At 41.7% G+C, this 21,971-nt stretch overlaps 1 protein-coding gene across 1 annotated transcript; it reads right to left on the bottom strand.

Annotated features, from left to right (window-relative positions):
- Nucleotides 1–927: 927 nt before the first annotated feature.
- On the bottom strand, nucleotides 928–14,912 carry slc5a5 (solute carrier family 5 member 5). The gene is made up of 15 exons (XM_071342726.1): nucleotides 14,760–14,912; nucleotides 9,778–10,203; nucleotides 9,499–9,564; nucleotides 8,829–8,880; nucleotides 8,559–8,626; nucleotides 8,308–8,462; nucleotides 8,051–8,191; nucleotides 6,753–6,882; nucleotides 6,307–6,395; nucleotides 6,098–6,210; nucleotides 5,852–5,922; nucleotides 5,554–5,640; nucleotides 5,045–5,247; nucleotides 4,706–4,809; nucleotides 928–3,155 (listed from the first exon to the last, which is right to left on the bottom strand). The coding sequence occupies exons 2-15, from the start codon at nucleotides 10,141–10,143 to the stop codon at nucleotides 2,953–2,955; spliced, it is 1,848 nt and encodes a 615-aa protein (XP_071198827.1). The 5' UTR covers nucleotides 10,144–10,203; nucleotides 14,760–14,912; the 3' UTR covers nucleotides 928–2,952.
- Between the last annotated feature and the right edge of the window lie 7,059 nt (nucleotides 14,913–21,971).

Genomic DNA, 21,971 nt, shown 5'->3' with positions numbered 1-21,971 from the left:
AACTTCTAGAATAGTGAGTATATTTACAGCTAGAATCCAACATCATGAATCAGCAAATTTTTATGGATATATACAAAGACATTTTAAAAGAAATGCAGCTAGTCTGCAGTCTTTCCAGCTTCAGTTTGAAGTGATTTTGTTAGCTGTGTTGGCTAGCTCCTCTGAACAACAGTGATGAGAGAGCACATTGTCTATGTCAGGTGAAATCACGCATCATTAGCCCATTGTTATGGATGTTTCCAAATAAATGTCACTAGAAAACAGCTTAAACAAATGCAAATGCTGCTACTTTGCTGTTACTCTGGCTGCACTGTTTGGCGTGACTAAGTTAGCCGTAGTTGGCTAGCTAGCAAGCATGGGATAAAAACGTTGCCAGCCAGTATGGCAATAAAACAGTTTGAACAAACAACTGGGTCACGTCCATTGATACAGAACAAAAATACTTAGCGACTGGGTCGCGTCTCTGGCAACTGAACCGATAGAACGAACGACCAGCCGGCTTGGGTAGCAACTCTAATTTTGTGTCGGGGGCTCGTTTCAGCTACTTTTCTTGTTCTTGTTTTGAGGTGTTTTGACTGATTTCATATCAATGCTAATATGGCGAAACATTTGCTAGCTAACTAACCAACAACTGTACCGATTTATTTGAGACAAGTGCTCATTGTGCACATTTATGTTTTCAAATATAGTTTATATGTTGTGAACAATCTAAGCCAATCCTGTCTGTTTTGCCCCATACAGTAGTTGCGCACTCGTCGGTTTTGTTGCTAAACAATCATCCAGTCTATATTCCTGGATTTCAAAGAATGTCCCTGAGCATAAAGCTACATCTCAATAGTCTAAAGTGGATTCCTATACTTGTCTCCTTTCATTCATCTGCACTGAAGGCATTATAATAAATAACTGCTGGGAATGTCCATTCATCTGTCCAGTTCTTTCATTTCAGTTTTTTTAATAGTTTATATCAGGAGGAAAGGAGACTAGGCGATATGATGCGTCAACACTTTGGTTTCGGGATGCTCTCATTGGGTTTCATGTTTATCATCGCCACTGTTGGAATTGCAGGTGTGTGTGTAGCTGATAAGGCATGTGGACAGAACCATAATGGACTCCTTTGTGAAAGGTCCTTTGATCAATGACAAAACACGTCTGTGGCTTTATTTGATTCTATTGATTGATTCCATTCAACTGAATGCCAACTGACTAAAATTAAATGAAAACCTTTCCATTCTACTTAAGTGTTGCTATAACTGTATTTGCATGGTAGTTACATAGGCAGCTACTGTAAAACTGTAGTGTTTAGTCAGACATTGTTATATTGCTTACAACTATGTAACATAGTATACTATACATTACGGTACTATACATTACAGACCAAGGTTAAAATGCTTTCAAATAATTGAGCTGCACTTGATTTAGTTTTCCCGGTACTATGTCCCAAAAGTGCATACTCCAAGCTAAATCAGTATTTATCTAGGTCTGCTATATCCCCTTATATAACCACAATGAAATCTCATTTTAAAATGAAAGACCATGTGTCCCATACAAAATATTCTATTCAAAACCCATGATATGAACATATACTGGCTACCTCAGATAATTGTACATGATGTACATGTTGCTGAAGGACCTCAATTAAACTGCTGTGCCTGAGGATGACAATTTCTGTCCCTTTCGATATAGAGATATACAGTACCAGTCAGAAGTTGACACACCTACTCATTCAAGGGTTTTTCTTTATTTTTACTATTTTCTACATTATAGAATAATAGTGAAGACTTCAACTATGAAATAACACATATGGAATCATGTATCCAAAAAAGTGTTAAACAAAACCAAAATATATTTTATATTTGAGATTCTTCAAAGTAGCCACCCTTTGCCAAGATGACAGCTTTGCACACTCTTGGCACTCTCTCAATCAGCTTCATGAGGTAAAGGGTGGCTTCATGAGGTAGTGCCTTGTTAAAAGTTAATTTGTGGAATTTCCTTCCTTATTAATGAGTTTGAGCCAATCAGTTGTGTTGTGACAAGTTAGGGGTAGTATACAGAAGATTGCACTATTTGGTAAAAGACCAAGTCCATATTATAGCAAGAACAGCTCAAATAAGCAAAGAGAAATGACAGTCTATCATTACATGAAGGTCAGTCAATCTGGAAAATGTCAAGAACTTTGAAAGTTTCTTCAAGTGCTGTGACAAAAACCATCAAGCGCTATGATGAAACTGTCTCTCGAGGACCGCCACAGGAAAGGAAGACCCAGAGTTATCTCTGCTGCAGAGGATAAGTTCATTAGAGTTACCAGCCTCAGAGATTGCAGCACAAATAAATGCTTCACAGAGTCCAAGTAATAGACACATTTCAACATCAACTGTTCAGAGGAGACTGCGTGAATCAGGCCTTCATGGTTGAATTGCTGCAAAGAAACCACTACTAAAGTACACCAATAATAAGAAGAGACTTTCTTGGGCCAAGAAACACAAACAATGGACATTACACCAGTGGAAATATTTGACCAAGAAGGAGAGTGATGGAGTGCTGCTTCAGATGACCTGGCCTCCACAATAACCCAACCTCAACCTAATTGAGATTGTTTGGGAGGAGTTGGACCATAGAGTGAAGAAAAAGCAGACAACAAGTGCTCAGCATTTGTGGAAACTCCTTCAAGACTGTTGAAAAAGCATTCCAGGTGAAGCAGGTTTTGAGAATGCCTAGAGTGTGCAAAGCTGTCATCAAGGCAAAGGGAGGCAACTTTGAAGAATATAAAAATATATTTAGATTTGTTCAACACTTTTTTGGTTACTACATGATTCCATGTGTGTTATTTCATAGTTTTGATATCTTCACTATTATTATACAATGTAGAAAATAGTCAAATAAAGAAAAACACTTAAATGAGTACGTGTCCAAACTTTTGACTGGTACTGTGTGTGTGTGTCCACCTCTCTTCTCTCAAAGCTCTCTATACTTTATTGGGGAACATTGAGTTAAGGTAGTTTTCCGCGTAGCGCTCAGGGCCTCTTTTTCACCAACATCTTCATTGTGCAAGTGGTGTAGAGGCACTATCTGTGGATTGTCCATCTGACTGTCCAGGGTTTTCTGTTGTAAGTCCCACCAGAGCAAGCCAGGGTCAATGGTATTTCTCTTGGTAGGTCCTGTTTAAACAGAAAATATAATTACACACAGTGTGTATATATACAGTGCATTCGGAAAGTATTCAGACCCCTTCCCCACTTTGTTAGGTTACAGCCTTATTCTGGATTAAATTACATTTTTTCTTCAATCTACACACAATAACGACAAAGCAAAAAACAGTTTTGTAGAATATTTTGCTAATTTATAAAAAAACAAAAATACCTTATTTACATAACTATTCAGACCCTTTGCTGTGAAACTCGAAATTGAGCTCAGGTGCATGTTTCTACAACTTGATTGGAGTCCACATGTGGTTAATTCAATTGATTGAACATGATTTGGAAAGGCACACTCCTGTCTATATAAGGTCCCATAGTTGACAGTGCATGTCAGAGCAAAAACCAAGCCATGAGGTCAAAGGAATTGTCCGTAGAGCTCCGAGACAAGATTGTGTCGAGGCACAGATCTGGGCAAGGGTAAGAAAAAATGTCTGCAGCAAGGAAGGTCCCCAAGAACACAATAGCCTCCATCATTCTTAAATGGAAGAAGTTTTGAACCACCAAGACTCTTCCTAGAGCTGGCCGCCTGGCCAAACTGAGCAATCGGGGCAGAAGGGCCTTGGTCAGGGTGGTGACCAAGAAACTGATGGTCACTCTGACAGAGTTCCAGAGTTCCTCTGTGGAGATGGGAGAACCTTCTAGAAGGACAACCATATCTGCAGCACTCCACCAACATGATTCTCTGGTCTGATGAAATTAAGATTTTACTCTTTCGCTTGAATGCCAAGCGTCACGTCTGGAGGATACCAGGCACCATCCCTATGGTGAAGCGTGGTGACAGCATCATGCTGTGGGGATGTTTTTCAGCGGCAGGGACTGGGACACTAGTCAGGATCGAAGGAAAGATGAACGGAGCAAAGTACAGAGAGATCCTTGATGAAAACCTGCTCCAGAGTGCTCAGGACCTCAGACTGGGGTGAAGGTTCACCTTCCAATAGGACAATGACCCTAAGCACACAGCCAAGACAACGCAGGAGAGGCTTTGGGACAAGTCTCTGAATGTCCTTGAGTGGCCCAGCCAGAGCCCGGACTTGAACCCAATCTAACATCTCTGGAGAAACCTGAAAATAGCTGTGCAGCGACGCTCTCCATCCAACCTGACAGAGCTTGAGAGGATATGCAGAGCAGAATAGGAGAAACTCCTCAAATACAGGTGTGCTAAGCTTGTAGCATCATACCCAAGAAGAATCAAGGCTGTAATCACTGCCTAAGGTGCTTCAACAAAGTATTGAGTAAAGGGTCTGAATACTTATGTAAATATGCAAACATAAAAAATTAAAAAACGTTTTTTGCTTTCTCATTATGGGGTATTATGTGTAGGTTGATTGAGGTAAAAAAAAATAATTGAATCAATTTTAGAATAAGGCTGTAATGTAACAAAATGTGGAAAAAGTGAAGGGGTCTGAATACTTTCCGAATGCACTGTATGTCTGTCTGAGCTGAATGGTCAAGACATGGTATTAAACAATAAAAACATTGAGGAAACGATAAAGAAATTGTACTTTTATTACCTGTTGCATAGCTCACAGCTACCCCAACCAGCACCACTGAAATTGTCCCCACAGCACCAAAGTAGAGGTAGGACATGGAATAAAAGTTCTGCAGACTCGTCAGTCTGTGGAGAAATGTTTCCTTGGTCAGCGTACCTCATAAGGCCAAGAGCCTTTCCTAACCATGTGACCGGACCAGGAACATCTGGGCCATATACTATCAAACATTCAAGATAAGAGACAAGTTATTGAGTTATGAACACTTTAATGAGATATATGATTGATGATAACACACTTTTGCTACTTCTACTGGTGGTACTACTCTCAGTTTGTTAGTATCTCTCCATATGTCTTCCTCACCCATGTTGATATAGGGGAAGCGGCGTGGAGGCGGAGGGTGTGTCCATGCCCAGGCTGCTGTTGACTGTGCTGTTACTTGATGGACATTGATCTGTATAGGTGGGCAGGACTCCCATGGTCTGCAGACTGGGAGGATGGAGGGTTGATCCAATGACCAGCCACAAGGAGATGGAGAAGCCCACCGCCACGCCACTAAACACGCCCTGAAGACACAAGTAAAAAGACTTGTAATATAATCTCTGAAGGCAATCAGTCATTATGAAATTCTCTGGAATGAGCTAAAACAAAACTGTGGCATTAGCTGTACCAACAATCTTCCTATGGAGGGTTAGAATTACAAAGGTGAAAAAGGGTACTGGGCAATACCCCCATATCAAATCATGGCACCCTCCTAAGCATCAAAATAGAACCATGGATGGACACCCCTGTAACTCTTATTACATGAGCAGCTGATCTTCTCTCTCTTCCCAAATGTTCCCATTGTGCAAACAGCATCTTGTCCAACTCACCGGCCTGTTACTAGCGGGAACAAACATCCCCAGGATGAAAGCCCCAAGAAGTGGGCCACTGACCACTCCCATGACTGTGAAGGACCCCTGAGGAGGAGAAGAATAGGGACAATGTGACACTGGACAAATCCTTCATTATTCTCAGTCCCCAAGGCTTATGGCTGTATGTCAGGACAGCATTTTGGTATACTTGTATTGGTGTCCATAAGAAAGCCTTTTGTGTACCTGATCTGAGTCCGTGGCCTACAGAGACTTTAAACATGAGGAGGGATGTAATATGGTGAAGGGAGGAACCTACTTGAAGAACTCCCCAGTCCAAGAAGGATGAGAGAGCAGCCACCGTGATACATCCAGCCCCATACATGAAAGCTAAAACACAGCGACACATTAGATGCTACAACGCCGGCTTGATAAGGTCACATTGTTTTGTACCACATTGATTATTTAATAATTTGGTACACAAACTAACTATTTAGGGTGTTTTTCACTTTAGAGAAATAGTTGCTGACCTAATACAAAAATATAACTTTAAAATTGCGCTTACACAGCCCTCTGGAAATTAAAATCAACCTCTTCTGTGACATGTTGGCTAGAGTTGGTTTCAGTAGATCATCCATGGTAACAGCTGCCATGGCGTTGATGCTGGTGGAGGCGGTACTGTAAAGCAGTGAATTACCAACAATGATGTCATCAGTGGTGTCAGTCATATGCTGATTTATGACTTGATGCATATTACAGATAGGGATTGGATACCTCAGGGTGCCACTGTATGCACAAGCCAGAAAAAGACCGGGAAAACCAGGGTGGTCTTGAAAGATGTCCAGGACCAAGTATGGCATATACTTTGAAAGAGAGAAGAGGGGAAATGTATGAGAGCTCAAATATTAACACAAGCGCAATAATTTCATAAAAAGGGAGAAAATAAAATGTTTACAATTCTGTGAAAGTCCATTGGGTGCATTTACTTTAGCTCTCCTGGTACCTCAAGTGGATGTAGATTTCACTTTAGGACCACCCCGGTCCCTGAATACCCCCAACAGTACACATTTTTATTGTAGTCCTTGTCAAGCACACCTGATTCAACTTGTCAACTAATCATCAGGCCCTCAATGAGTTGAATCAGGTGTGTTTGTCTGAGGCTACAACAAAAGTTGGGAACCACTGGTGTAGATTGTAGTAGTTATGTCATTACTCATTACCTGGTCTGGAGCAGCAATCTTTCCAGACTTCAAAGGGTCACAGTGGGAGTACAAGGCAAACATGACAATGCCGCAGGTGGCTGCACTGCCCACAACGAGACACAAGCCCACTTGGTTGACAAACAACGCCCTGCAGAGAAGGACAAGCAACCATCTACGTTTAGTCCAGTACAGCCTTGTGGGACATTATTTTTCAGCAAACATCCTTGTTTTATATTATCGGTCAATAGACAGTGTTTTATCAGTAGACATCCTGTTCCTCCTTGTAGCCAAACAGTTGAATTATCATAAATGATCATTTCCAGGGACCATATTCATAAACAGTTTCAGAGTAGGAGTGCTGATCTTATTCATTATATAATAAAAGGTAAAACTTATCCTAGATCAGCACTCGTTATCTGAGGATCACACTTTATGAATAAGGACCCTGGTCTTGTGGGTAAGACATGGACACCCTTCCCTCTAATCCAACTAATCTGGGACAGGGACTGTGCTGGACTGCCATCATTTGAGTGATGGTCTAAACCAGGGCTCTCCATCCCTGTTCCTGGAGAGTTACTGTCCTGTACGTTTTTCACTCCAACCCTAATCTAGCGCACCTGATTCTAACAATCAGCTGGTTGAATCAGGTTAGTTACAACTGGGGTTGGATTGAAATCCTACAGGAGAGTAGCTCTCCAGGAACAGGGTTGGAGAGCCCTTGTCTAAACATATACTGAACATTTTTCTTACAGAAGTGCTGTGCGTCTTATAGAGTAAAGTGAGTCATTCTGGAGTGATTTGGGAATCATTACATCCTTCTGGTTATAATTACTCTGAACATTCCTATCAGTAATCAGCCTTTCATGTGTGAACTGATTGTGATTTGTGGCTCTTATTTGTAAATAATAAAAACACCATTGCTCATTTGACTTACTGTATAACAAACTATTGAACATGCACTGTGCTTCTCTTAACGTTAATTTGATAGCCTGTATGCATCAGGGTTCCTTAGTATTTCAGAACTCTCCTTTGCTTCTGTATAAACCAAGGGGTTGCGTATTACCAGTTTATTTTATTCCATTTCCTGTAACTACTAGTCCAGTTGGTTACAGTTATATTCCTACCTTTTTTATATAGGAAGGTCTAAAGAATCTAGAATCTGCTTTTATTAATTGGCAGCGTTAAAAATACATTAATATATTTCACAAAATGTGAATTTGCATATGATCTTAATCTTACATTATCTTGCTTTATCTTATGTGAAAATAAGAAACTGTGATCCTTAGGCTTTGCTGAAAGCGGATGTCTGCACTCACCACTGGGCCTGTCGTTCAGTTCTGCAGGAGATGTAGCGTTGTACCTGTGCCTGGTTCACACCATACATGGACAGCCACAACAGCGTACCGCCAACAGTAAAGCTCCAGAATGTGTATCGCCTCCTTGGGTCGAAGTCAAAACTGATCAAAAGAGAAGGTATTGATGGTGTAGTAACGGTAAGTGTGATTTTTTGGGGCGATTGTGCAATGGATAGCTGAAAGGCATATTGTTAGTTGAATAAAAGGCCATTTTTTACTCATTAAAGTTAATTCGTGATCCATTGTTGGCAATCTCCAAAACCATTGCTGGCCCACCAACCAAAACAGTGCCCTGGATGAAGATGGCGATGAAGCCCGAGAGCATGACCAGGATCTGGAACACGTCTGTCCAGATGACTGCTTTCATGCCCCCCTGTGGTGCGGAGGACAGACAGACAGACAAGATAGATTCAGAGTAGCACCCTGCGCCAATACAGTCCATTTACTATGAAGTATGGAGAAGTCTTACCAATGTGGTGTAAAGAGTACAAATGAACCCAGTTGAGAAGAGGGATGCCCACATATTGAGCCCAGTGGCTGGAATACAATAATTAAAACATATTAATAACAATTGTACGTAACACATTGATAATGTATCACACACACAGGTGGTATAGAGCATTATAACGCTTACTAAACCTTCACAACAGCTCATGGTCTCTATAGTCATACATGCATTTATAATGAATTACATACAGGAGGTTGCATACACATTATTTTGCTTCTCCAGAGGTCATACCTTGGCTCAGGATTAAGGCTGGAGCATAGATCACAATTCCTGTGTAGAGCAGCTGGAAAAAATGATAAAGTATAAATCAATGTGTCACACCCTGGCCTCTGTTATATTGATTTTCTTTATTAGTTTAGTTAGGTCAGGGTGTGACATGGGATGTTTGTGTGTTTTGTCTAGTTTAGGGTGTGTGTATTGTTTAGGGGGTTTTGTATAGTGTATGGGGTTGTGTTCAGTAGAGAGGTTTAGGAAAGTCTATGGATGCCTGGTTTGGTTCTCAATCAGAGACAGCTGTTTATTGTTGTCTCTGATTGGGAGCCATATTTAAGGCAGCCATAGGCTTTAGGTGATTGTGGGTAATTGTCTATGTTCTATGTTGCATGTGTGCACTTAGTTCGGTTTAGCTTCACGTTTGTTTTTTGTTCGTTTAGTAAGTGTTTGTTTTTCTTCATTAAAAGAAGATGGCTTTCTTTCATGCTGCGCCTTGGTCCACTCATTCGTCATATAACGGTCGTGACACAATGGCCAATTGACGCTATATGTTATACACACACACATATCTAATATGTAGGTATGTATGTATGTACGTACATACATACATACACATTCTGTCCTCAACATTATGCATAAGTCATATGAGGATGACTTTGCGCATGCTCTATCAGTTTGCCTTACTTACTGTTGAGACTATAAACTGGACACTTCCAAGCAGCTGCATCTCTCTGCCAAATCTCATCTTGAGGTACTGTGACAGCAAAGCAAAGAGTAAACAAAACATCATCCTTCCACACATACTGTTCTTCCTATCCCTCCCCCTGCCTTTCCCACACACACAAACATTTAAATTTCAACAGTTGCTTGGCCATAACCCTATTTCTTACTTGCATAGATCTAGTAGCTATGTGTTGTATGTGCATGGCATCTCTATGAATACTGTCAATGTAAAGGGTAACAAAACCTCATTGGTGCTGGTGATACCAAGGCGGTAGAATACTGGCAGGAACAGGTATGCAGTCAGACAGGAGTTGATGGTTTGCCCGAGGCACATGTAGAGGAACTTAAAACCATAGAGGGAGGCTTCGGCTGGCACTCCCAGGACCTGGACAGCTGACATGAAGCTGGCACACAGTGACATTCCCACGGGTACGGCTGGCATACTACGGCCACCGGTGAAGAAGTCATCCACCTTAGCATCACCCGGTTTCTTCTTCAGGGCCTGGAAAAGCCCTATTCCCATGGAAATGAGCAGCATGGCAGCAAAGACGACGTAGTCTGCCAGGACAAAGCCTGGTCGGGGTCGTTCGGTGATATGTTCTCCATCCATTGCTTTGTCCTCCTTGTCGTGTTGGATGGTAGAATCAGATGCTCCAGGTGTTTCTTGGGACTGAATAGGATGTATGCATAATGAGTATAAATTACGACGTAGAGGATATGATACAAATACTAATACTAGGTTTTGACCTTTCTAGGGAGTTTTTCCTAGCCACCGTGCTTCTACACCTGCATTGCTTGCTGTTTGGGGTTTTAGGCTGGGTTTCTGTACAGCACTATGAGATATCAGCTGATATAAGAAGGGCTATATAAATAAATTTGATTTGAAATTTGATTTGATACCGCACCTTTAAACTGCTGTTTTGACCTTTCAACTGTAATTGATGCATCTGATAAAAGGTTTCTAGGAAAAATGTATTGAATGAAAGAAACTTTACATTTACAGATAAAATGAGTCCCAGTCATATATAGTGCCTTCAGCAAGTATTCACAACCCTTTCCTTTTTCCAAATGGATACACATCCAGTTCCTTTTTTTAAATGGATACACATACAGTTGAAGTCGGAAGTTCACATACACCTTAGCCAAATACATTTAAACTCTAGTAAAAATTCCCTGTCTTAGGTCAGTTAGGATCACCACTTTATTTTAAGAATGTGAAATGTCAGAATATTAGTAGAGAGAATATTTGTATTTCTTTCATCACATTCCCAGTGGGTCAGAAGTTTACATACACTCAATTAGTATTTGAAGCATTGCCTTTAAATTGTTTAACTTGGATCAAACGTTTTGGGTAGCCTTCCACAAGCGTCCCACAATAAGTTGGGTGAATTTTGGCCCATTCCTCCTGACAGAGCTGGTGTAACTGAGTCAGGTTTGTAGGCCTCCATGCTCACACACGCTTTTTCAGTTCTGCACACACATTTTCTATAGGATTGAGGTCAGGGCTTTGTGATGGCCACTCCAATACCTTGACTTTGTTGTCCTTAAGCTATTTTGCCACAACTTTGGAAGTATGCTTGGGGTCATTGTCCATGTGGAAGACCATTTAGCAACCAAGCTTTAACTTCCTGACTGATGTCTTGAGATGTTGCTTCAATGTATCCACATAATCTTCCATCCTCATGATGCCATCTATTTTGTGAAGTGCACCAGTCCCTCCTGCAGCAAAGCACCCCCACAACATGATGCTGCCACCCCCGTGCTTCACGGTCGGGATGGTGTTCTTCGGCTTGCAAGCCTCCCCCTTTTTCCTCCAAACATAACAATGGTCATTATGGCCAAACAGTTCTATTTTTGTTTCATCAGACTAGAGGACATTTCTCCAAAAAGTACGATCTTTGTCCCCATGTGCAGTTGCAAACTGTAGTCTGGCTTTTTTGTGGCGGTTTTGGAGCAGTGGCTTCTTCCTTGCTGAGCGGCCGTTCAGGTTATGTTGATATAGGACTCATTTTACTGTGGATATAGATACTTTTGTACCCGTTTCCTCCAGCATCTTTACAAGGTCCTTTGCTGTTGCTCTGGGATTGATTGCACTTTTGCACCAAAGTACGTTCATCTCTAGGAGACAGAACGCTCCTCCTTCCTGAGCGTTATGACGGCTGCGCGTTATGATGGCTGCGTGGTCCCATGGTATTCATACTTGCGTACTTTTACTTGTACAGATGAACATGGTGCCTTCAGGCGTTTGGAAATTGCTCCCAAGGATGAACCAGACTTGTGGAGGTCTACCATTTTTTATCTGAGGTCTTTGCTGATTTCTTTTGATTTCCCATGATGTCAAGTAAAGAGGCACTGAGTTTGAAGGTAGGCCTTGAAATACATTCACAGGTACACCCCCAATTGCCTCAAATTATGTCAATTAGCCTATCAGAAGCTTCTAAAGCCATGACATCATTTTCAGGGATTTTCCAAGCTGTTTAAAGGCACAGTCAACTAAGTGTATGTAACTCCCACTGGAAATGTGATACAGTGAATTATGAGTGAAATAATCTGTCTGTAAACAATTGTTGGAAAAATTACTTGTGTCATGCACAAAGTAGATGTCCTAACCGACTTGCCAAAACTATAGTTTGTTAACAAGAAATGTGTGGAGTGGTTGAAAAACGAGTTTTAATGACGCCAACCTAAACTGTAAACTTCCGACTTCAACTGTAATACCCCATATTGTTTTTAGAAATTTTCACAAATTAATTTAAAAAAGAAAAGCTGAAATGTCTTGAGTCAATAAGTATTCTACCCCTTTGTTATGGCATGCCTAAATAAGTTACGGAGTAAAGATTTGCAAACAAGTCACATAATAAGTTGCATAGACTCACTCTGTGTGCAATAATAATGTTTAACATACCCCACACATACAGATAATTGTAAGGTCCCTCAGCCGAGCAGTGAATTTAACACAGAATCAACACAAAGACCAGAGAGGTTTTCCAATGTGTCACAAAGAAGGGCACCTATTGGTTGATGGGTAAAAAATGACAAATATCTCTTTGAGCATGGTAAAGTTATTAATTACACTTTGAATGGTGAATATAAAAAAAAAGACACAGCTATAATCGCTGCCAAAAAGGTGATTCTAACATGTATTGACTCAGGGGTGTGAATACTTGTGCAAATGAGATATTTCTGCATTTCCTTTTCAATGATTTGCAAAATGTCTAAAAACATGGTTTCATTTTGTCATTATGGGGTGTTGTATGTAGATGGATGAGAAAATAATATTTAATAATTTGTTTTTTTCAGGCTGTAACAACAAAATGTGGGATAAGTCAAGGGGTATGAATACTTTCTGAAGCCACTGCAGGACAAAACTTTATACTGTATAATAAACTGGGGCACAACTTCCCCGACAACCCCCCCCCCACAATTATTATAATTTCACTGTTATACAAAAAGTGCTGCAGCAATGCAACCCTTAACACTTGCCTGGCGACTCATCCTGAATTGAATTTCGATGCTCTATCGATTGCGCCAGTGTGAACCTGCTATCCAAGAAGTCGTTTGTGTTTAAGTCAAAATGACATGGTTCAGGATTCGGTTTCTCGGACCAATCAGAACGGTTTGAATGTGTTCCGATTCAAGAAGTCGTCGGAGGTGAATCAAATCCATACTCATCGTAGAGAAGAAATGTTAGTGTGCGTGGTGTTTTGCCAGAGCGATGTGGATGGGTAGCCAGGCAAGTTTGACACCGCAACCAGCGGCTTCTATAGCCAGCGTGACAGTGTGGGAATTTGGCAGTTTGGGTTATTACCTATTATGACCCCATTCCTGAAAGCTAAGACTCCCAGGAACTTACAGAGCTCGAAAAGTATTGTGACAGTGAATTTGTTGTTGTTATGGCTCTGTACTCCAACACTTTGGATTTGAAATGATACAATGACTCTGAGGTTAAGTGCTGATTGTCAGATTTAATTTGAGGGTATTTTCATCCATTTTGTGTGAACCGTTTAGAAATTAAAGCACTTTTTGTATGTAGTCCACCCATTTTAGGGGACCAAAACTATTGTGACATTCACTTACAGTTTGTGTATCAAGTTTGTGTATCAAAGTAGTCAAAAGTAGGCCAATGTCATCACAAAATGCAGCCTATATAACGTGAATCAGTGAAGTACTCCTTCAGATAAAGGTCTGTATAGCTCCTGTTCTGGCACATCATTTGATTATATGCTGAGGGTATGAAACTAAATGTTCTGGGGCTAAAGTGTTTCAATTTGAAGGGACCAAGTAAAATGTTAAAGGATCTTTACATTTTTTTACTTCAATTTGTCCATGTGCCCTGAAAGAAGTCAATGGGGCCAGGAGAGACTGTCATCCACAGTTTTGTTTTGTTTCAAAAGACACTGCTAACTTAACAAAAAAAAACAACAGATAGGGGCAACATCGCCATGTTTAAAATGGCATGACCAAATCAACTCAAAAACTTGGTTCTGAGTTACTTTTACATGGTGAGCTGGTCCCTATCACTCCCATAGTTTTTTGGTTATTGTTGCCTTAAGTTAGCTTAAGTTGGCCGTGGCTGTTGAAACAAATTTGAACCATAGATGACTGTCTCTCTTGGTCCCATGGATTACTTTCTGGGTAAATGACAAAACAGAGTCGGAAAGAGTGAAGACTATAACTATATATTCATGAAAACTTTAACAATTGTCTGACTAAATTTGTTTGATATAGAGGAAGTCTTCATAAAGACCATCAAAAGTCATTGTACTTTGCGTTAAGTTCCATTTGTTAGGCTATTTGGTTCAAGGTGCAATACAATATTGATTATTGAATTACCTTTGCTCTAGTTTGTTATTTTATCAATCCTTTAACATATTTAATAATGATCTCTTAGCTAGCTTGATGACAGTGGCCCCTTTTTGCTTATTTTTGATTTTCAAAAAAATAACTGAATAGAAGTGCCATGGATCATGTCAAAATTGTCTAGAAATGCAGGAAATGGGCTTTAGGTGGCAAGAGAAATGTCTCAGGGAGGACCCCGCCACTTTCTGTCTCCCCTACCTCTAAAACCATAGTGGGTTCATAAATATTGTCTCAATAACCCAACATTTGGTTATGAGACCATTATACAGGTTAAGCGGGAAACTCATACCATTATAACCTGTATCCATGATCAGATTAAAACCACAAAACAATTTGACAAACTTGAAAAAGTTCAAAAAACCTTACCTGTGTCCTCTCTAAAACTCAAATTCCCAGTCTCTGAAAACCCTTTACCTTCTAACCTTCTTCTTCTGCAGAGTTTCAATTGGCAATAGCCTAAGACATTAGGACATTTGTAGAATGCCAAGTGAGGACAAAGAATAGCAGCACCTTTCATTAAAAGTGGCTTTGCAAACTTGGTGAGTGGAAGGTGCTTCGTGTGTTGAACAAGGTATTGGGGGAGGAGCACGAGTAAAATAGGTCAGGAGGATTAGAATAAGAGGGATTTTAATAAGTTGAATTGTTCCTTATTGTCATGCTGCTGAAATTAACTAATGGGAAAGGAATGGGCAATCGTATGTTGTGTTAAAAACACTGTAAATGCATCAGAATTAACACTGGTTTAGATCTTGATTATGTTTAATTGAGTATATGCAGTTCACTTTCACCTACATTTAAAATGTGCTAACATTTCAGGATTTTATAAAAACATTCAAGTTCAGTTCTTTTGATGCCCATATGAGTCAACACAGGCTGAAATCCATGGGCATAATATACTAATTGACGTCCATAAATAGATCAATATGTAAAACATTTAATTACATGTCCTTGTGTATGCAGACACATCTTTAAAGCAACAATCAGCAGTTAAAAAGATAAAGCATCTTCCCTGCCCCGTTTCTGTAAAAAGCTGAGGGATGGAGCTTGCGAAAAAAAATACTTTCAAATTCATAGACAGAGCATTGGGATGCAAGGACTGACCATCCATGATATCACTTAAGATTTCATAAGTCCAAAAATGGATGTAGCATCTGCAGACTGTACCTTTTAAGAACTAAACACAATGGAGAATATTCAACACAAACTTGCTTTACAAATACAATTCACAAAGAGAGGTTGTGGTATTTGTGACTCCCCTCTTTAGCTTTAAGTTACCCTATTTTACAAATAGTACAGGTTAATTCTGTTTCATGCTACAAATCACCTTTACATGGGAGTCTTGAGTTCCCATTGAATGCATTTCACGATATTAGTTTAGCCATAAAGGGCCTGAACACCAAAAGTACAGGAGATCCGGCAGTGTAAATGTCTTGGAAAACTCACAACGACTCAGCTTTTGTCACAATACTAGTTGTCGCAATGCCTCTTTGAAGACTATCCAACTGAATACAGCTGCACTTGACAAATGAGAATTGTATGACTCCTGATGTAGAAACACTTCACTAGCTCTGGCTGACCAACAGCTACCGTCAAGGCTCCAAAAACGTACACATACCTAATTGACTCGTTTGCTTCTTCCCTACAAGCCTACACAATTGGTCCCTTCACCAGCTACTAAATATCTGGTACGTCATCCAATATTGAAGAAAACAGCTGGTTGCAGAGTTGTATCGACAATGTCTACAAAAAAGTGTACTCTGAAGACTTTTGTAAGCCCTTAGAAGGTCCTGAAAAGATTCTGATTCCCATGTTAAAACAGCCTTTTGTGTGACTAAAATATGACCTATAATACTTTTTGGGAACAGAAATGCTCTAAAATGTGGGAAAAATGAAGTTTGAAGAGACAGACTGAATGGGCGGGAAGCTTATAACAATGTGCTCGCCTTGACTGACAGTTCTTTGAAACAGCTATGTTAAGAAACTTGGATGCAGTGAGAAGTGTTGCAGTAAAATCATCTTAAGCAAATTTGGTGATACACAAAGCAACATTGAAATTGCATCAATGATGCCCATTTTTTATTTTTTTTGACATCTCTCGTTTGGCATGTCTCTTGTGATGCGGTTCACAGCAGCACTGAGGGATGTGTTGACATTTGTAGTTATTATAGATCCCCATTAGCTGCTGCCAAAGCAAATAATACAATTTTTAAAAATTTTAATGCATTTTAAAACAGATTTCACAATACATTAAGTGTGTGCCCTGACATGACAACTGCGTCAGAGTTTTGAACAAACCTTGTCCCCCCCCCCTTTTTGTTTCATGCTGGCTGAAGACCTAGCTACTATAGCCAGTAACTAACTAACACTAGACAGATGAAAGGGAAAACATAAGTTCACACTATTCATCTATGGTAAAAAAAGAATTAAATTATCTGATACCCTACAGTCGTGGCCAAAAGTTTTGAGAATGACACAAATGTTAATTTTCACAAAGTCTGCAGCCTCAGTTTGTATAATGGCAATTTGCATATACTCCAGAATGTTATGAAGAATGATCAGATGAATTGCAATTAATTGCAAAGTCCCTCTTTGCCATGCAAATGACTGAATCCCCCAAAAACATTTCCACTGCATTACAGCCCTGCCACAGGACCAGCTGGCATCATGTCAGTGATTCTCTCGTTAACACAGGCACAGGTGTGAGTGTTGACGAGGACAAGGCTGGAGATCACTCTGTCATGCTGATTGAGTTCGAATAACAAACTGGAAGCTTCAAAAGGAGGGTGGTGCTTGGAATCATTGTTCTTCCTCTGTCAATCATGGTTACCTGCAAGGAATTGCTTTGTCATCATTGCTTTGCACAAAAAGGGCTTCACAGGCAAGGATATTGCTGCCAGTAAGATTGCACCTAAATAAACCATTTATCGGATCATCAAGAACTTCAAGGAGAGCGGTTCAATTGTTGTGAAGAAGGCTTCAGGGCACCCAAGAAAGTCCAGCAAGCGCCAGGACCATCACCTAAAGTTGATTCAGCTGCGGGATCGGGGCACCACCAGTACAGAGCTTGCTCAGGAATGGCAGCAGGCAGGTGTGAGTGCATCTGCACGCACAGTGAGGCGAAGACTTTTGGAGGATGGCCTGGTGTCAAGACGGGCAGCAAAGAAGCCACTTCTCGCCAGGAAAAACATCAGGGACAGACTGATATTCTGCAAAAGGTACAGGGATTGGACTGCTGAGGACTGGGGTAAAGTCATTTTCTCTGATGAATCCCCTTTCCGATTGTTTGGGGCATACGGAAAAAAGCTTGTCCGGAGAAGACAAGGTGAGTGCTACCATCAGTCCTGTGTCATGTCAACATGACATGTGTCATAAAGCATCCTGAGACCATTCATGTGTGGGGTTGCTTCTCAGCCAAGGGAGTGGGCTCACTCACAATTTTGCCTATGAACACAGCCATGAATAAAGAATGGTACCAACACATCCTCCGAGAGCAACTTCTCCCAACCATCCAGGAACAGTTTGGTGATGAACAATGCCTTTTCCAGCATGATGCGGCACCTTGCCATAAGGCAAAAGTGATAACTAAGTGGCTCGGGGAACAAAACATTGATATTTTGGGTCCATGGCCAGGAAACTCCCCTGACCTTAATCCCATTGAGAACTTGTGGTCAATCCTCAAGAGGCGGGTGGACAAACAAAAACCCACAAATTCTGACAAATTCCAAGCATTGATTATGCAAGAATGGGCTGCCATCAGTCAGGATGTGGCCCAGAAGTTAATTGACAACATGCCAGGGCGGATTGCAGAGGTCTTGAAAAAGAAGGGTCAACACCGCAAATATTGACTCTTTGCATCAACTTCATGTAATTGTCAATAAAAGCCTTTGACACTTATGAAATGCTTGTAATTATACTTCAGTATTCCATAGTAACATCTGACAAAAATATCTAAAGACACTGAAGCGGCAAACTTTATGAAAATTAATATTTGTGTCATTCTCTAAACTTTTGGCCACAACTGTACAGTCAAATTTTGGCACCAGTAGATTAACTGTCTAGCTAAACTCTGCAAAAAAGAAACGTCCCTTTTTCAGGACCCTGTCTTTCAAAGATAATTCGTAAAAATAACTTCACGGATATTCATTGTGAAGGGTTTAAACACCGTTTCCCATGCTTGTTCAATGAACCATAAACAACTAATGAACATGTACCTGTGGAACGGTCGTTAAGACACTAACCGTTTACAGACGGTAGGCAATTAAGGTCACAGTTATGAAAACTTAGGATACTAAAGAAGCCTTTCTACTGACTACTTCCTACTTCCGGCGCCGACCGAGATGGCCGCCTCGCTTCGCGTTCCTTGGAAAATATGCAGTATTTTGTTTTTTTATGTGTTATTCCTTACATTGGTACCCCAGGTAATCTTAGGTTTCATTACATACAGTCGGGAGGAACTACCGAATATAAGAGCAACGTCAACTCACCACCGTTACAACCAGGAATATGACTTTCCCGAAACGGATCCAGTGTTTTGCCTTCCACCCAATACAATGGATCTGATCCCAGCCGGCGACCCTATGCGACGCCGTAAAAGGGGCAAACGTAGCGGTCTCCTGGTCAGGCTTCGGAGACGGGCACATCGCGCTCCACTCCCTAGCATACTACTCGCCAATGTCCAGTCTCTTGACAATAACGTTGATGAAATCCAAGCAAGGGTAACATTCCAGAGAGACATCAGAGATTGTAACGTTCTCTGCTTCACGGAAACATGGCTAACTCAAGAGACGCTAACGGAGTCGGTGCAGCCAGCTGGTTTCTTCACGCATCGCGCCGACAGAAACATACATCTTTCTGGTAAGAAGAGGGGCGGGGGTGTATGCCTTATGATTAACGAGACGTGGTGTGATCATAACAACATACAGGAACTCAAGTCATTCTGTTCACCTGATCTAGAATTCCTCACAATCAAATGTCGACCGCATTATCTACCAAGGGAATTCTCTTCGATTATAATCACAGCCGTATATATTCCCCCCCAAGCAGACACATCGATGGCCCTGAACGAACTTTATCTGACTCTTTGTAAACTGGAAACCACACACCCTGAGGCTGCATTCATCGTAGCTGGGGATTTTAACAAGGCTAATCTGAAAACAAAACTCCCTAAATTCTATCAGCATATCGATTGTGCTACCAGGGCTGGTAAAACCTTGGATCATTGTTATACTAACTTCCGCGACGCATATAAGGCCCTCCCCCGCCCTCCTTTCGGAAAAGCTGACCACGACTCCATTTTGTTGCTTCCAGCCTACAAACAGAAACTAAAACAACAAGCTCCCTCGCTCAGGTCTGTTCAACGCTGGTCCGACCAATCTGATTCCACGCTTCAAGACTGCTTCGATCACGCGGATTGGAATATGTTCCGCATTGCGTCCAACAACAATATTGACGAATACGCTGATTCGGTGAGTGAGTTCATTAGAAAGTGCATTGACGATGTCGTACCCACAGCAACGATTAAAACATTACCAAACCAGAAACCGTGGATTGACGGCAGCATTCGCGTGAAACTGAAAGCGCGAACCACTGCTTTTAACCAGGGCAAGGTGACCGGAAACATGACCGAATACAAACAGTGTAGCTATTCTCTCCGCAAGGCAATCAAACAAGCTAAGTCCCAGTATAGAGTCAAAATAGAGTCGCAATTCAACAGCTCAGACACAAGAGGTATATGGCAGGGTCTACAGTCAATCACGGATTACAAAAAGAAAACCAGCCCCGTCGCGGACCAGGATGTCTTGCTCCCAGACAGGCTAAATAACTTTTTTGCTCGCTTTGAGGACAATACAGTGCCACTGACACGGCCCGCTACCAAAACCTGCGGGCTCTCCTTCACTGCAGCCGAGGTGAGTAAAACATTTAAACGTGTTGACCCTCGCAAGGCTGCAGGTCCAGACGGCATTCCCAGCCGCGTCCTCAGAGCATGCGCAGACCAGCTGGCTAGTGTGTTTACGGACATATTCAATCAATCGTTATCCCAGTCTGCTGTTCCCACATGCTTCAAGAGGGCCACCATTGTTCCTGTTCCCAAGAAGGCTAAGGTAACTGAGCTAAAGGACTACCGCCCTGTAGCACTCACTTCCGTCATCATGAAGTGCTTTGAGAGACTAGTCAAGGACCATATCACCTCCACCCTACCGGACACCCTAGACCCACTCCAATTTGCTTACCGACCCAATAGGTCCACAGACGACGCAATCGCAACCACACTGCACACTGCCCTAACCCATCTGGACAAGAGGAATACCTATGTGAGAATGCTGTTCATCGACTACAGCTCAGCATTTAACACCATAGTACCCTCCAAACTCGTCATCAAGCTCGAGACCCTGGGTCTCGACCCCGCCCTGCGCAACTGGGTCCTGGACTTCCTGACGGGCCGCCCCCAGGTGGTGAGGGTAGGTAACAACATCTCCACCCCGCTGATCCTCAACACTGGGGCCCCACAAGGGTGCGTTCTGAGCCCTCTCCTGTACTCCCTGTTCACCCACGATTGCGTGGCCATGCACGCCTCCAACTCAATCATCAAGTTTGCGGATGACACTACAGTGGTAGGCTTGATAACCAACAACGACGAGACGGCCTACAGGGAGGAGGTGAGGGCCCTCGGAGTGTGGTGTCAGGAAAATAACCTCACACTCAACGTCAACAAAACAAAGGAGATGATTGTGGACTTCAGGAAACAGCAGAGGGAGCACCCCCCTATCCACATCGACGGGACAGTAGTGGAGAAGGTGGAAAGTTTTAAGTTCCTCGGTGTACACATCACGGACAAACTGAATTGGTCCACCCACACAGACAGCGTTGTGAAGAAGGCGCAGCAACGCCTCTTCAACCTCAGGAGGCTGAAGAAATTTGGCTTGTCACCAAAAGCACTCACAAACTTCTACAGATGCACAATCGAGAGCATCCTGTCGGGCTGTATCACCGCCTGGTACGGCAACTGCTCCGCCCACAACCGTAAGGCTCTCCAGAGGGTAGTGAGGTCTGCACAACGCATCACCGGGGGCAAACTACCTGCCCTCCAGGACACCTACACCACCCGATGTCACAGGAAGGCCATAAAGATCATCAAGGACAACAACCACCCAAGCCACTGCCTGTTCACCCTGCTATCATCCAGAAGGCGAGGTCAGTACAGGTGCATCAAAGCAGGGACCGAGAGACTGAAAAACAGCTTCTATTTCAAGGCCATCAGACTGTTAAACAGCCACCACTAACATTTAGCGGCCGCTGCCAACATACTGACTCAACTCCAGCCACTTTAATAATGGGAATTGATGGAAATTATGTAAAAATGTACCACTAGCCACTTTAAACAATGCCATTAATATAATTTACATTTACATTTAAGTCATTTAGCTGACGCTCTTATCCAGAGCGACTTACAAATTGGAAAGTTCATACATATTCATCCTATATATCTATATCTTTATAATATTTACATACCCTACATTACTCATCTCATATGTATATGTATATACTGTACTCTATATCATCTACTGCATCTTGCCATCT

The sequence above is a fragment of the Salvelinus alpinus genome, chromosome 15 (genome assembly GCF_045679555.1).
Source record: "Salvelinus alpinus chromosome 15, SLU_Salpinus.1, whole genome shotgun sequence".
Lineage (NCBI taxonomy): Eukaryota > Metazoa > Chordata > Actinopteri > Salmoniformes > Salmonidae > Salvelinus > Salvelinus alpinus.
Note: the sequence above shows the minus strand (reverse complement) of the source record. Positions and strands in the feature narration are given on the sequence as shown.

Bases quoted from the DNA above. Each gene is read 5' to 3' on its own strand.
- slc5a5 (XM_071342726.1), bottom strand. From the start codon at position 10,143: ATGGATGGAGAACATATCACCGAACGACCCCGACCAGGCTTTGTCCTG. The intron at 8,881-9,498 runs GTAAGTAAGGCA...CATTTTTTCCAG, and splicing joins TCCAGTTTATAGTCTCAACA to CTGCTCTACACAGGAATTGT. The intron at 5,641-5,851 runs GTAGGTTCCTCC...TCTCCTCCTCAG, and splicing joins TGGACTGGGGAGTTCTTCAA to GGGTCCTTCACAGTCATGGG.